The 15,125-nt window shown below is 50.7% G+C and overlaps 1 protein-coding gene across 7 annotated transcripts in view; it reads left to right on the top strand.

Moving 5' to 3' along the window:
* Positions 1–14,639, top strand: part of LOC122542767 (homeobox protein otx5-like) — a 42,238-nt gene extending 27,599 nt beyond the window's left edge. For all 7 annotated transcript variants that reach the window (XM_043680782.1, XM_043680785.1, XM_043680784.1 and 4 more), the window contains 2 exons: positions 4,824–4,975; positions 12,940–14,639. In XM_043680782.1, the coding sequence (XP_043536717.1) occupies positions 4,824–4,975; positions 12,940–13,563 (776 nt within the window). In that variant the 3' untranslated portion in view covers positions 13,564–14,639. The remainder of the gene's footprint in view (positions 1–4,823; positions 4,976–12,939) is intronic.
* Positions 14,640–15,125: the final 486 nt, after the last annotated feature.

The raw sequence follows: 15,125 nt of genomic DNA, 5'->3' as shown, positions 1-15,125 counted from the left end.
ACTGGGCTCGATCTCTCTCTCCCCGCACTGGGCTCGATCTCTCTCTCCCCACACCGGGTTCGATCTCTCTCTCTCCCCACACCGGGCTCGATCTCTCTCTCCCCCCACACCGGGTTCGATCTCTCTCTCCCCCCGCATCGGGTTCGATCTCTCTCTCCCCCCGCATCGGGTTCGATCTCTCTCTCTCCGCACACCGGGTTCGATCTCTCTCTCTCCCCGCACTGGGCTCGATCTCTCTCTCCCTCCACACTGGACTCGATCTCTCTCTCCCTCCACACTGGACTCGATCTCTCTCTCCCCACACATTGGGCTCGATCTCTCTCTCCACGCACTGGGCTCAATCTCTCTCTCCCCACACCGGGTTCGATCTCTCTCTCTCCCCACACCGGGTTCGATCTCTCTCTCCCTCTGCACCGGGTTCGATCTCTCTCTCTCCCCGCACTGGTCTCAATCTCTCTCTCTCCCCGCACTGGACTCGATCTCTCTCTCCCTCTGCACTGGGCTCGATCTCTCTCTCCCCCCGCACTGACCTTGATCTCTCTCTCCTCCCAGACTGGGCTCGAGCTCTCTCTCTCCCCGCACTGGGCTCGATCTCTCTCTCCCTGCTCTCTCTCCCCGCACTGGACTCGATCTCTCTCTCCCTCCGCACTGGGTTCGATCTCTCTCTCCCCTGCACTGACCTCGATCTCTCTCTCCCCACACTGGGCTTGATCTCTCTCTCTCCCTCCGCACTGATCTCGATCTCTCTCTCCTCCCACACTGGACTCGATATCTCTCTCCCCGCACTGGGCTCGATCTCTCTCTCCCCCCGCACCGGGCTCGATCACTCTCTCCTCCGCACTGGAGTCGATCTCTCTCTCCCTCCACACTGACCTTGATCTCTCTCCCCGCACTGGACTTGATCTCTCTCCCTCTGCACTGGGCTCAATCTCTCTCTCTCCTCCCGCACTGACCTCGATCTCTCTCTCCCTCTGCACTGGACTCGATCTCTCTCTCTCCGCACTGGACTCGATCTCTCTCTCCCCGCACTGGACTCGATCTCTCTCTCTCTCTGCACTGGGCTCGATCTCTCTCTCCCCGCACTGGACTCGATCTCTCTCTCCCCGCACTGGACTCGATCTCTCTCTCCCTCTGCACTGGACTCGATCTCTCTCTCCCTCTGCACTGGACTCGATCTCTCTCTCCCTCTGCACTGGACTCGATCTCGCTCTCCTTCTGCACTGGGCTCGATCTCTCTCTCCCCACACTGGACTCGATCTCTCTCTCCCTCTGCACTGGGCTCGATCTCTCTCTCCCCACACTGACTTTGATCTCTCTCTCCCTCTGCACTGGACTCGATCTCTCTCTCCCTCTGCACTGGGCTTGATCTCTCTCTCCCCGCACTGGGCTCGATCTCTCTCTCCCTGCACTGGGCTTGATTGATCTCTCTCCCCGCACTGGAGTCAATCTCTCTCTCCCCCCGCACTGGACTTGATCTCTCACTCCCTCCGCACTGGACTCGATCTTTCTCTCCCCCCGCACTGGGCACAATCTCTCTCCCTCTGCACTGGGCTCAATCTCTCTCTCCCCCCCCGCACTGACCTCGATCTGTCTCTTCCTCCGCACTGGGCTCGATCTCTCTCTCCCCGCACTGGGCTTGATCTATCTCTCCCCCTGCACTGGGCACGATCTCTCTCTCTCCCTGAACTGGGCTTGATCTCTCACTCACTCCGCACTGGACTCGATCTCTCTCTCCCCGCACGGGGCTCGATCTCTCTCTCTCCCCGCACTGAGCTCGATCTGTCTCTCCCTCCGCACTGGACTCGATCTCTCTCTCCCCACACTGGGCTTGATCTCTCTTCTCCTCATTGATCTCTCTCTCGTTCCCTGTGCCTCTGAACTGCTGTCTCATGGAGAAGAGTGAGATGACTATGTTCCTCTTTAGCATGGTGGTTAGTATTTTACCTGTCATAGGAGAGACCAGCGTTCAGTCCCTGGACAGGAAAGGTAATGATTTTAATGGTTGGAATATTGTGAACAGTCTGGTCACCTTATCCTGGCATTGGAGAAAGTCCACTCAGTGTGGAGGGACTGTCTTATGAAGACAGTTTGAGTGGGTTGGGCCTGCACTCTTTGGAGTTGAGAAGACTGGGAGGAGACCCTATTGAAATATTCAAAATTCTGAGAGGATTTAACAAAGTGGAGATGTGGGCAGATTATTTCCCCTTGTGGGAGAGAGTCTAGGACCAGAGGGCATCATCTCAGAATAAGGGGTCGCATATTGAAGACAGAGAGAGAGAGATGAGGAGGAATTTCTCATCAAATTTCACTCCGAGAGGAGTGAATCTCTGTTATTCTTGACCACAGAGGGCTGTCGAGGCTGGGGCATTAAAGAGATGCAAGGCTGAGATTGAGAGACTTTTGAAACGCGTAACATCCCGAGAGGACCTGACTGCGTGGATGTGAAAATGATGGTTCCCCTTGTGGAACAATCTATTGACAGTGGGCCACAGCTTAAAACTAAAGGGCACCACAGAGATAAGGAAACATTGGTCCTCTCAGAGGGATGTGAGGCAATACATGAAGAATCTTTAACTATCTGTCAGGCAGAGGTAGACAGATTCTTGATGACCAAGGGGACAGAGGGTTATCAGGGGATGTATAGGAATGTACAGCTAAGGTTAAAATCAGGTCAGCCACCATCTTACTGAATGATGGAGCAGACCTGAAGGGCCAAGTGGACTACTCCTGTTTGTTTTTCATACGTTTGTATTTTTAATCAACGAAGGGAATGAAGGGTTAATTTATTCATTTTTTTGTGGGATGTGGGTGTCACTGGCTCGGCCCAGCATTTATTGCCTCATCCCTAGCTGCCCCTTGAGAAGGTGGGGGGTGAGCTGCCTTCTTGAACCGCCGCAGTCCATCTGCTGTGGGTTGACCCACAATGCACTTAGGGAGGGAATTCCAAGATTCTGGATTTCTTAAGGAACGGTGTTATATTTCCAGGTGAGTGGCTTGGAGAGGAACTTGCAGGGAGTGGTGTTCCCATGTATCTGCTGCCCTTGTCCTTCTAGATGGAAGTGGTCATGGGTTTGGAAGGTGCTGCCTGAGGATCTTTGGTGAATTTCTGCAGTGTATCTTGTAGATGGTACACACTGCTGCTACTGAGCGTTGGTGGTGGGGGGAGGGGATGTTTGTGGATGTGGGGCCAATCAAGCGGGGGCTGCTTTGTCCTGGATGGTGACGAGCTTCTTGAGTGTTGTTGGAGCTGCCCCCATCCAGGGCAAGTGGGGAATATTCCCTCACACTCCTGACTTATGCCTTGGGGAGTCAGGAGGTGAATTACTTGTTGGTGGCTTCCAAGTGGGGTGGTACGGTGGCTCAGTGGTTAGCACTGCTGCCTCACAGCACCTGGGACCTGGGTTTGATTCCACCCTCGGGCGACTGTCTGTGTGAACTTTGCATGTTCTCCCCCGTCAGTGTGGGTTTCCTTTGGTTTCCTCTCACAGTCCGAAGATGTGCAGGTTAGGGTGGATTGGCCATGGGAAATTGCCCCATAGTGTTCAGGGATGTGCAGGTTAGGGTGGATTGGCCATGGGAAATTGCCCCATAGTGTTCAGGGATGTGCAGGTTAGGGTGGATTGGCCGTGGGGAAATTGCCCCATAGTGTTCAGGGATGTGCAGGTTAGGGTGGATTGGCCATGCTAAATTGCCCCATTGTGTCCAGGGATGTGAGGTTAGGGTGGAATGGCCATGCTAAATTGCCCCATTGTGTTCAGGGATGTGAGGTTAGGGTGGAATGGCCATGCTAAATTGCCCCATAGTGTTCAGGGATGTGCAGGTTAGGGTGGATTGGCCATGCTAAATTGGCCCATTGTGTTCAGGGATGTGAGGTTAGGGTGGAATGGCCATGGGAAATTGCCCCATAGTGTTCAGGGATGTGCAGGTTAGGGTGGATTGGCCATGCTAAATTGACCTATAGTGTTCAGGGATGTGCAGGTTAGGGTGGATTGGCCGTGCTAAATTGGCCTATAGTGTTTAGGGATGTGCAGGTTAGGGTGGATTGGCCGTGCTAAATTGCCCCATTGTGTTCAGGGATGTGAGGTTAGGGTGGATTGGCCATGGGAAATTGCCCCATAGTGTTCAGGGATGTGCAGGTTAGGGTGGATTGGCCATGCTAAATTGGCCTATAGTGTTCAGGGATGTGCAGGTTAGGGTGGATTGGCCATGGGAAATTGGCCCATAGAGTTCAGGGATGTGCAGGTTAGGGTGGATTGGCCATGCTAAATTGGCCCATAGTGTTCAGGGATGTGCAGGTTAGGTTGGTTAGGATTACGGAGAGAGGATAGGGAGATGGGTCTGGATGGGATGCTCTTTGGAGGGCTGGTACAGACTCAGTGGGCCGAATGGGCCTCTTTCTACACTCTAGGGATTCTAAGTGGAACATGGGAGGGAGTGTAAATGATGCCGGTGTTTAGTTTAGGTAGATTTCACATCCACACCTTCCTGATGAGGGGGTCTCAGTGCCTTCCTGAAACAACCTTGCCGGTCACAAGGGCCAGGACCTCCCATGAGCTGTCTGACACCCGCAGGACATCTGTGAGGTGATTCCACCGCTGTCCTCAGAGTCACCTGCCACAACTGAATTCCAGGCAGTGGAAGGGGGACAGACTGTGTTGTGAATTGGCTCAATCTTTACTAGATCTTTACAAAATGATAAACACTCGTTTGGAATTGGGATGGAAAGATCTCGGATCGTTTTCAGTAAGCATGTGTCCGGATCGCGTTCACATCGGCGATCTCTTGAAAACCAATGTAATGGTGTTTGGTTCGTTTGACCACAGCCACTCCAAGGAAGCAGCGCAGGGAGAGAACGACCTTCACAAGAGCGCAGCTCGATATTTTAGAAGCTCTCTTCGCCAAGACCCGCTACCCTGACATCTTCATGCGGGAAGAGGTAGCTCTGAAGATCAATCTACCCGAATCCAGGGTTCAGGTAAAATCAGCACAAGATCATTTTCAAACCAAATTCAGAGTCTGGACTGTCAGCTCTTCCAGGATTATCCTGGAGGTTTCTGGGAAGGAAGGTTCATTTCAATCAACCTCCAGTACTTAAAAAAATAAAATTGCAATTTAGTTTTTGAAGACTTTTATGTATTTGCTGTAAAAATGTCAGAGAGAGGTGATTGGGTCAAGGCAGTTTAATTGAGAGTGGCATTGGAAGGGAAAGGGTTAAACCTTCAATTAAGTTTTTTAAAAATCAGGCACGGGATGTAGTCCTCTCTGCCTAGGCCAGTGTTTATTGCCCCATCCCCAATTGCCCAGAGGGCAATTACGAGTCAACCATACTGTTGTGGCTCTGGAGTCACATGTAGGCCAGACCAGGTAAGAATGGCAGATTCTTTCCCTAAAGGGCATTAGTGAACCAGATGTTTTTTTGTTCCTGACAACTGACAATGGATTCTTAATTCCAAATTTTTATTGAATGCAAACTCCACCGTGGCAGGATTCAGACCTGGGTCCTCAGAACATTACCTGGGTCCTTGGGTTAACAGTCCAGCAATAGTATCACTAGGCCATTGTCTCCAGGAATATGTCCAATGGGTTTAAGCAGTCCTGTTGCCCTTAATTCCATTATGGGACATGGGTATCGCTAGCTGGGCCAGCATTTGTTGTTTATCCCTAATTGCCTCTTGAGGGGGTGAGCCGCCATCTTGAACTGCAGCAACCCATGTGGTGTGGGGACCCCCAATGCCCTTAGGGAGGTAATTCCAGGATTCTGACCCAGCGACACTCAAGCGACAGCGATGTATTTCCAAGTCAGGGATGGTGAGTGGCTTGGAGTCGAACTAGCAGGGACTGGTGTTCCCATGTACCTGCCGCCCTCTGGACTGTACGGTTTGGCAAGTGCTATCAAAGGAGCCTTCGTGAGCTCTTACAAACACACAGCCATGAGGGATTGCAAAGCTTGACAGAAAATGAAGCATGCTGGAGAAACTCAGCTGGTCTTGTAGCTTTGAGAAACAGGGTTAACACCTCAAGTCCAATATGTCGAATCCTTGCTGAGCCCAGAATGATCTGAAGAACTGTCACTGGCTCAAAATGTTCACTTAGGTTGTCTCTCCGCAGATGCTGCCTGACCTGCTGAGTTCCACCAGCAATTTCTGCATTTGTTTCAGATTTCCAGCATCCAAGGTATTTTCCTTTCGTGAGCTGGAAAAGCACAGCAGGTCAGGCAGCATCTGAGGAGCAGGAAAATCGACGTTTCAGCCCTTCCTCAGGAAATCATGAAGGGCTTTTGCCTCGCAGCGTCGATTTTCCTGCTCCCCGGATGCTGCCTGACCTGCTGTGCTTTTCCAGAACCACTCTAATCTTGACTCTGATCTCCAGCATCTGCAGGCCTCACTTTCACCTATTTTAGTCAGCTGGCAACCCTGTTTATTTAGCAGTAATTGAGGCCTGCCTTAAGCCCCAAAGCAAGGACATGAATCTACTTTAGCGGTGGAAATAATAAACACAGCACAGTCCAACAGGTGAATCCTGTGCCTTTGGAAACAATCAATTGCTTGATTCATGAGCAATGCCGGGGGAGAGTGTTGCAAAATGTCAGGTCAAAATATTGTACATTTTTCAGAACTTTCACATGTTTGATGTCCGTTTCTTCATTCAGAGAAAAGCCCAAACTGAATCGCTGCCTATTATTATAAATTACTTAAATGAAGGACAAAGGGAACTTCCCTCAGTAATGGGGCTGACAGTTAACTATCGGCTAACTAAGGCTAACGAGTAATTATATGGTGGGTTGTCCTATTGCTGTTTGTCGGAGCTTGCTGCGTGTCAATTGGCTGCCACATCTCCCATACAGGAGAAACTGAGGACTGCAGAAGCTGGATATCGGAGTCAAAAGGCGTGGTGCTGGAAAAGCACAGCCGGTCAGGCAGCATCTGAGGAGCAGGAGAGTCAACGTTTCGGGCATTAACTTCCTGATAATGGGCTTATGCCCGAAACGTCGATTCTGCTGCTCCTCGGATGCTGCCTGACCGGCTGTGCTTTTCCAGCACCACACTCTCTTCAATGTCTCGTATATAACCCCTCACATTATTTTGGATTGACATCATGTGTTGTGATCGTGGCCACCATCTTGTGAAGAGCAAGATCCCACTAAGAATAGTGAGGCTAATCGCTGCTTTGGCGAAGTGAGGACAGGGGATACTTGCAAGAAAGCCTTCCGTCCCTCAAATTGGGGTTTCTGCTTAACGCCTCTGTCTGTTATAGCCCGATACTGAGGCCTGGGAGCGCTGGGATGTCTCATGTTGGATGGATATCTCCAAAGCCAAACTGATACATTGTGCCAATACATGGGGTGGCACTGTAGCTCAGTGGTTAGCACTGCTGCCTCACAGCACCAGGGACCCAGGTTCAATTCCCCCCTCGGGCAACTGTCTATGTGGAGTTTGCACATTCTCCCCGTGTCTGCGTGGGTGTTCTCCGAATGCTCCAGTTTCCTCCCACAGTCCAAAGATGTGCAGGTTAGGTGAATTGGCCGTGGTGAATTGCCCATAGTGTTAGGTGAAGGGGTAAATGTAGAGGAGTGGGTCTGGGTGGGTTGCTCTTCAGAGGGTCGGTGTGGACTTGTTGGGCTGAAGAGCGTGTTTCCACACTGTAGGGAATCTAGTCGAATCTAATTATATGTGAGCATCCCGAGATGAGCTCCCTCAGTCTATAGGTCTTGTCATATTTGAGCTGGTTTTTAACCTGTGGTGGTGTTGGGGGGGGGTGTCGGTGTGTCGAAATCCAGATTGAGAAGGAGTCTCTGCCCTGACAGGCCTCTCCCAGTCAACCGCTTCACATTATTAATGTTCAGAGCAATGAAATCTCTGCAGATTGCTGCTTGCAGGTTGCCGCTGGGTTAGGAGGGAAGATGTTTTAAAGAGTAAAACATAAATGAGTTGCAGAGATAATGTTATTTCTTCAGCTGATTCGACTCCAGGGCATAGTGCCAGCCTCAATGACTATGCTGAACTCTCTGAGCTCCTCCAATTATCCCCTCTTATAAAACCTGATTTCCTTGACTCTGTCAAACTGCTTAAACTGCAAGTTCTGGAATTCCTTCTCTCAATCTCTCTTGCATGTCGAGTCATAGAGATGTACAGCGCTGAAACAGACCCTTCAGTCCAACTCGTCCATGCCGACCAGATATCCTAAACTAATCTAGTCCCATGTGCCAGCACCCGGCCCATATCCCTCTAAACCCTTACTGTTCATATATCCATCCAGATGCCTTTTAAATGCTGTCATTGTACCAGACTCCACCACATCCTCTGGCAGCTCATTCCATACACGCACCACCCTCTGAGCGAAAAGGTTGCCCCTTAGGTCACTTTTAAATCTTTCCCCCTCACCAAAAACCTGTGTCCCCTAGATTTGGACAGCTTATCCTGGGAAAAATATCTTGATTATACCCTATCCCTGACCCTCGTGATTTTATAAACTTCTAAAAGGTCACCCAGCATGTTTTGCTTTCAGTCAGTGTTCAAGCTTTGTATTCTCTCATGGCTGTGTGTTTGTCACAGCTTCCCAAGGATCTTTTGACAGAACTTTCCAAACTTTACCACCTGGAAGGACAAGGGTAGCAGATACATGGGAACACTACCCCCTTGGAAGCTCCCCTCCTAGGCCCTCCCCATCCTGACTTGGAAATGTATCGCCATTCCTTCAGTGTCGCTGGGTCAGAATCCTGGAATTCCCTCCCTAGCAGCACGTTCCCCGCTCTGCCCTCATCAATCCTCTTTGTCACTTCTTCAGAAAACTCAATCAAATTAGTGAGACATGATTCCCCATGCACAAAGCTATGTTGACTATCCCTAATCAGTCCTTGCCTTTCCAAACACATGTCATTGAGTCATAGAGATGTACAGCATGGAAGCAGACCCTTCGGTCCAACCCGTCCATGCTGACCAGATATCCCAACCCAATCTAGTCCCACCTGCCAGCACCCAGCCCATATCCCTCCAAACCCTTCCTATTCATATACCCATCCAAATGCCTCTTAAATGTTGCAATTGTACCAGCCTCCACCACATCCTCTGGCAGCTCATTTCCACACACGTACCACCCTCTGAGTGAAAAAGTTGCGCCTTTTACATCTTTCCTCTCTCACCCTAAACCTATGCCCTCTGGATTCCCGCACCCCAGGGAAAAGACTTTGTCTATTTATCCTATTCATGCCCCTCATGATTTTATATACCTCTATAAGGTCACCCCTCAGCCTCCGACGCTGCAGGGAAAACAGCCCCAGCCTGTTCAGCCTCTCCTTGTAGCTCAAATCCTCCAACCCTGGCAACATCCTTGTAAATCATTTCCGAACCCTTTCAAGTTTCACAACATCTTTCTGACAGGAAGGAGACCAGATTTGCACACAATATTCCAATATGTCAATCTTTACATCTGGAAAATTGACTTCCATGACTAAACATCACTGTTCAAATACCGCTGGATGTGGCAGATTGTGGTTTGATTGTGTTCCCTTGAAGCATCTTGGGATATTTAGCTAGATTGAGGTGCCTCATGAATAAAACTGTCTGTTGGTGTTCCATTCATCACATCCCTGATTGCGATAGTTTCGATCACATCCTCAGACAGCTGACACCAACGTGAACCTGCTGCCTTCTAGACATTTTTGGGTTCTCGGGCATAGGGATACAGTCTGAGCCATTGAGGACTGGGATGAAGAGGATTGTCCTCACTCACAGCTGAGAGGGTGGTGGGAGTACCTTTGGAATTCTCTCCACCAGAGGGCAGTGGAGGTTCACTCACAGTGAGTGTGTGCAGGCCAGAGGTTGCTAGGTTTCTCCGTGTTAAGGATATTGAGGGATGAATGGTGGACAGGCTGAGGGGCTGAATGGCCACCTTCAGCCAATTATTGAAATTTGCAATAAACCAGGAGGCCATTTGTTCAATTGTACTGCCACATCAGCCAATCTCTGTTAGGCAAGTGTTTCAATTATAAGCAGGAGGAGGCCATTCAGCCCATTCAGTCTGGTCTATCACTTGACAGGATCAAGATTGATCCGACTGTGGCCTTGACTCCATGTTTCATCCCCCCTGCAGCCCCCTCAACAACCAATAGCTCCCTTACCCTATCTCCCCTCAATCCCATAGTAGACAATGAAGTTTCTTTTTAAGAGTATAATTTCTGAATACCTCCACCCAGGATGGAGACTGAAACCATTATATCCCACTTCTGTCTCTCATGGCTCACTTGTGATGGGCTCTTAGCCTGAGTGCAGCACAGACATGATGGGCCAATATCTACAAGGCTGTCTGTGTGAAGTTTGCACATTCTCCCTGTGTCTGTGTGGGTTTCCTCCCACAGTCCAATGATGTGCAGGTCAGGGTGGATTGGCCATGCTAACTTACCCATAGTGCCAAGGGATGTGCAGGCTGGGTGGGTTAGCCCTAGGGAATGCAAGCTTCAGGGATTTGGTGAGTCTGGCTGAGATGGTCTTTGGAGGGTTGGTGTGGACTCGATGGGCAAAATGGCCTCTTTCTGCATTGTAGGGATTCCTGACTCATAACCACTTCCATCCAGAAGGACAAGGGCAGCAGATACATAGGAACACCACCCCCTGCAACTTCCCCTCCACTCATCATTTTAACTTGGAAATATATCGCTATTCCTTCAGTGTTGCTGGGTCAGAATCCTGGAATTCCCTCCCTAAGGACATTGTGGGTCAACCCACAGCACATGGACTGCAGCGGTTCAAGAAGGTAGCTCAGCCCCACTTCTCAAGGGGCAACTAGGGACGGGGCAATAAATGTTGGATCCAACCAGCAACACCCATATCCCACGATTGAATTAAGAAACCCTAAGTTCTCTGGGATATGGTGCTTTTGTAAAAACTCCCTCTGTTGGTCTGTTGGGGAAATGTCCCTGGGCTCTCAATTAAAATCTCACCCAGTGGTAAACTTCTTTCACAGCGTATCTACAATGTGGGGTAATGTCGTCATTGGAATGAGGTTGGTCAGGTGGATCTCATTGAGTATGTGATCCCTGATTGGGGCTGTTAACTGGGGTCAATCAGGGAGCCCCGGCTGACAGATAGAAACAGGAGATTCAGAGAGTCACCTCACCCTGGGGACGAGATGTGAGCTGGCCGGTCAGAGCCCATGTAGTCTGTACATGTAAATAACGGGTGACTTGGTGACAGGATATCTGCCCCTGTGGAGTTATTTCATGGTGATATCTGCCCCTCTGTGAGCTAAGGAAAGCCTGTCATTTGGTTCTTCTGTGGACTCCATTCCCCTCCAGCTCTCAGCCTCTGGCTTGTCAGGTGGGTCAGAGTTTGCTTGTCCTTGCTCGGAGAGAGCAGCAGCGGGAGACACCTTAGTCACCCTCCAGTGAAGCTCCAGGGGGTTGGTGGAAACTTGTTAAATGATTGGATTTTCCAGTTTTAGCTCAGCTTTGTGGCTGGATAATGGAAGTGTTCCTTTTTGCAGAATCACAGAAGTGTGACGCCACAAAAGGAGGCCATTCAGCCCATCGAATCAGCACCATCACCCTGGTGGCATTCTCCTGCCACTTACCCCCAGACCCTTGGACATTGTTGCATTTTAAATAACTATCCAATCATTGCCTCAGTAGAACCTCCAATGTGGGAAGGGGGGGGGGGGGGGGGGTGCGTGCGGAGGTGGGGATAGTGTGCATGTCAAGACAAAGAGCTCCATTTCCCTAGCGCCCTTTATCACCCCTGCACCTCGCAGCCAATGGAGTCTTTTTACAGTCCGGGTTGTGTTGTAAGAAACACAACAGCTGATTTATGGACAGCAAACTCCCACAAACTGCAGTGTGGAGATAACCAGACCCACCTATTGCAATGGAGGCAATAATCTAAGGTGAATTGAAAACATCCAGCTATTTCCCTGTTCAACGATGTTAGTGCGCACCTCTAGAGCAAAGGGAGCGTTCAGAGGGAGGAACACTACCATTGTGCCACAAGAACGTTTGTGTGATGTGGATTGTGGGTGGGAGGGTTGAACCCATAACCACTGATACCATTCTCTAACCATTTGAGTCAACACCCTCCCACTGTATGATGGGCACCAATAGTTTTGTGTTGAACAATCTGGATCCAAGACTGACAGATGGATTAAAGACTCAGATTATGCTCTGATCCATATTGAATTGTGAACCATTCTTGAGGGGCTGAATGGCCTCCTTTTTTTATTTACTTGTCGCTGGCTGGGCCCACATTTATTGCCCGTCTCTAGTTGCCCCTTGAGAAGGTGGGAGTGAGCTGCCGCCTTGAACCGCTGCAGTCCACATGCTGTGGGTTGACCTACAATGCCCTTAGGGGACACAATTCCAGGGTTCTATCACTGAAGGAACAGCGATATATTTCCAAGTCAGGATGGGGAGTTGTTTGGAGGGGAAATTGCAGGGGGTGGTGTTCCCATGTATCTTCTGCCCCTGGTCCTTCTAGATGGAAGTGGCTGTGGGTTTGGAAGGTGTTGCCTGAGGATCTTTGGTGAGATGCTGCAGTGCGTCTTGTAGATGGTACACACTGCTGCTACTGAGCGTCAGGGGTGGAGGGAGGGGATGTTTGTGGATGTGTTGCCAATCAAGCGACTGCTTTGTCCTGGATGGTGGGCGAAAGTGGGTCCTGCAGATGCTGAAGATTAGAGTCAAGATTAGAGTGGTGCTGGAAAAGCACAGCAGGTCAGGCAGTATCCGAGGAGCAGGAGAATCTACATTTCTGGCAAAGGCAGGAATACTGATGAAGGGTTTTTGCCTGAAATGTCGATTCTCCTGCTCCTTGGATGCTGCCTGACCTGCTGTGCTTTTCCAGCACCACTCTAATCTTGACGCCTTATTCCTAACCTCTGACCTGCCCTTGTAGCCACCGTGTGGAGGCGTCGAACTGACCGTATTAACTCCCTGCTCTTCCTGTTGCTCCCAAGGTTTGGTTTAAGAACCGTCGGGCGAAATGCCGGCAGCAGCAGCAGCAGAGCAGCGGCCAGGCGAAAACACGGCCCGCTAAAAAGAAGACCTCTCCAAGCCGGGACACCAGCTCCGAGACCAATGGCAACGGCCACTACAGTCCGAACCCGCCAGGGACGGTGGGCACTGCCAGCTCTATCTCCAACGCCAGCGTCTCCATCTGGAGCCCGGCCTCGATTTCTCCCATCCCGGATCCGCTCTCCTCCTCCACCGCCTCCTGCATGCAGCGCTCCGCTGCCTACCCCATGACCTACAGCCAGGCCCAGGGATACAACCAGAGCTATGCCGGCTCCTCACCGTACTTCAGTGGCTTGGACTGCGGACCGTACCTGTCCCCCATGCACCCCCAGCTGTCCGCCCCGGGGTCTGCCCTCAGCCCCCTGGGCACCCCGGCCATGGGCGGACCCCTGAGCCAATCCCCGGCCTCCCTCTCAGCTCAGGGCTACGGCTCGGCCAGCCTGGGCTTCAACACCGTCGAGTGCCTGGATTACAAGGACCAGACCTCCTCCTGGAAGCTGAACTTCGGCCCCACTGACTGCTTGGATTACAAGGACCAGACCTCCTGGAAGTTCCAGGTCTTGTAGGGCCAGTGGGCGAGAGGCTTGGGCGAGACCCAACGGCCGTTTCGAGGTGGCCGGGGGAGGGGAGGAGGGGAGGCTCACTAGGCATCAGCAAACACAATCACCGACCGGGTTTGGCATGGGGACGTTGGTGGAGGTGGGGGGGGGTACTGTCATCTATTTCACCATCAGCAACATCCAATAGCACGGCTGGGGTGGGCAGAAGGAAGGATTTCTACATTAAAAACCAAACGTGGGGGAAGGGAGGGGGGGGCGGCGCGGATGTGAATTCACCAAATGGAACGACTTTGCAAAAACTTCAACCAGGAGAGAAATGTTCTCCTTCAGTGACATTTCTCCGCCCCCCCCACCCCGATCTTGATAAACTCTTATTTGTGACCCCGGGGGTGGCGTGGGATTAACGAACTGGGGAGGGAAGCCGCGGTGAGAGTGTATTTGATTTTGCATTTCTTTTACATTATTGTTGGGAAGGTGTGCATTTGAACATCCAATCACCTGGGACAGCACATCCCCTAACCCTTTGATCCCCCCACCTTTGAAAATACTGCGGGCTTTCTGTCAGGGAGTGGGTTTTGGGAATCTCTATAAAGAGGTGATCCAATTCCAGAGACAGTGGACACATCTGACCACATTACCCCAAGACCACCACACTCTCTCTCTCTCTCTTTTTGTGTTTTCTCCTTTAAACTTTCTTTTTGGGAATTTAAATGAGGAAACCGCCACATTTCGAACCTGGTTCCCATGGAATAGCCCTTTGCTTTTCAGTTGACAGAATGGAGTGACTGTGTTCAGCCTGTCTCTGTAGAACAGAGCCAAGGGCTCCTCACCCTCTCTGCTTTGCAGGAGGAGGACTGGGAGTCTGTATTCAACCTAGAACCACTTTCTGTCGCACAGTTTCGAGGTATTTACCCTCGAGAGGGTTATAACGGTGATACACATCATAGAGAGGGAGGGATAATTCTTTCATGGCAAACCTACCTCATTGTCCATGGTCCAGAGGTTGTGTATGTCTGTGGGTGTGTCTGGGTGTGGGTGTGTCTGGGTGTGTGGTTCTGGGTTTGTGTGTGTGCCTGTGTGAGTGTGTGTGAGTGTGTGTCTGTATCTGAGTGTATGTGAGTGTGAGAATGAGTGTGAGTGTCAGAATGGCTGAGTGTGTGTCTGAGTGCATTTGTATGTGTGAGTGCATGAAAATGTGTGTGTGAGTGTGAGAATAAGTATGTGTGAATGAGTGTGTGTGTGTATGAATGTGAGAGTGTCTGTGTGTGTGTATGTATGTGAGTGTGTGAAAATGTGTGAGTGTTTGAGTGTGAGAATGAGTATGTGTGTCTGAGTGGTGCGCGTGTGTGTATATGAATGTGTGTGCGTGTGTGTATTTGTGTGTATATGTGTTGCTGGATTACACTTTGCTGTCAATTGCTTGGCTGTTTTGGAGCTGGGACTTTGGGCCCCCGCCCAGAGATTATATCAATATCAACAAAACAGCTGAGAGAGCAATAGGGCCTTGGGTCTGGCTGGACAGCTACCTCGAATGGTCTGATCGAAATCAGGAACCGCTGAGATCAAAA

Source organism: Chiloscyllium plagiosum, chromosome 41 (genome assembly GCF_004010195.1).
Source record: "Chiloscyllium plagiosum isolate BGI_BamShark_2017 chromosome 41, ASM401019v2, whole genome shotgun sequence".
Taxonomy (NCBI): Eukaryota; Metazoa; Chordata; class Chondrichthyes; order Orectolobiformes; family Hemiscylliidae; genus Chiloscyllium; species Chiloscyllium plagiosum.
The sequence above is the reverse complement of the archived record's forward strand: the minus strand, read 5'-3'. Positions and strand labels throughout refer to the sequence as shown.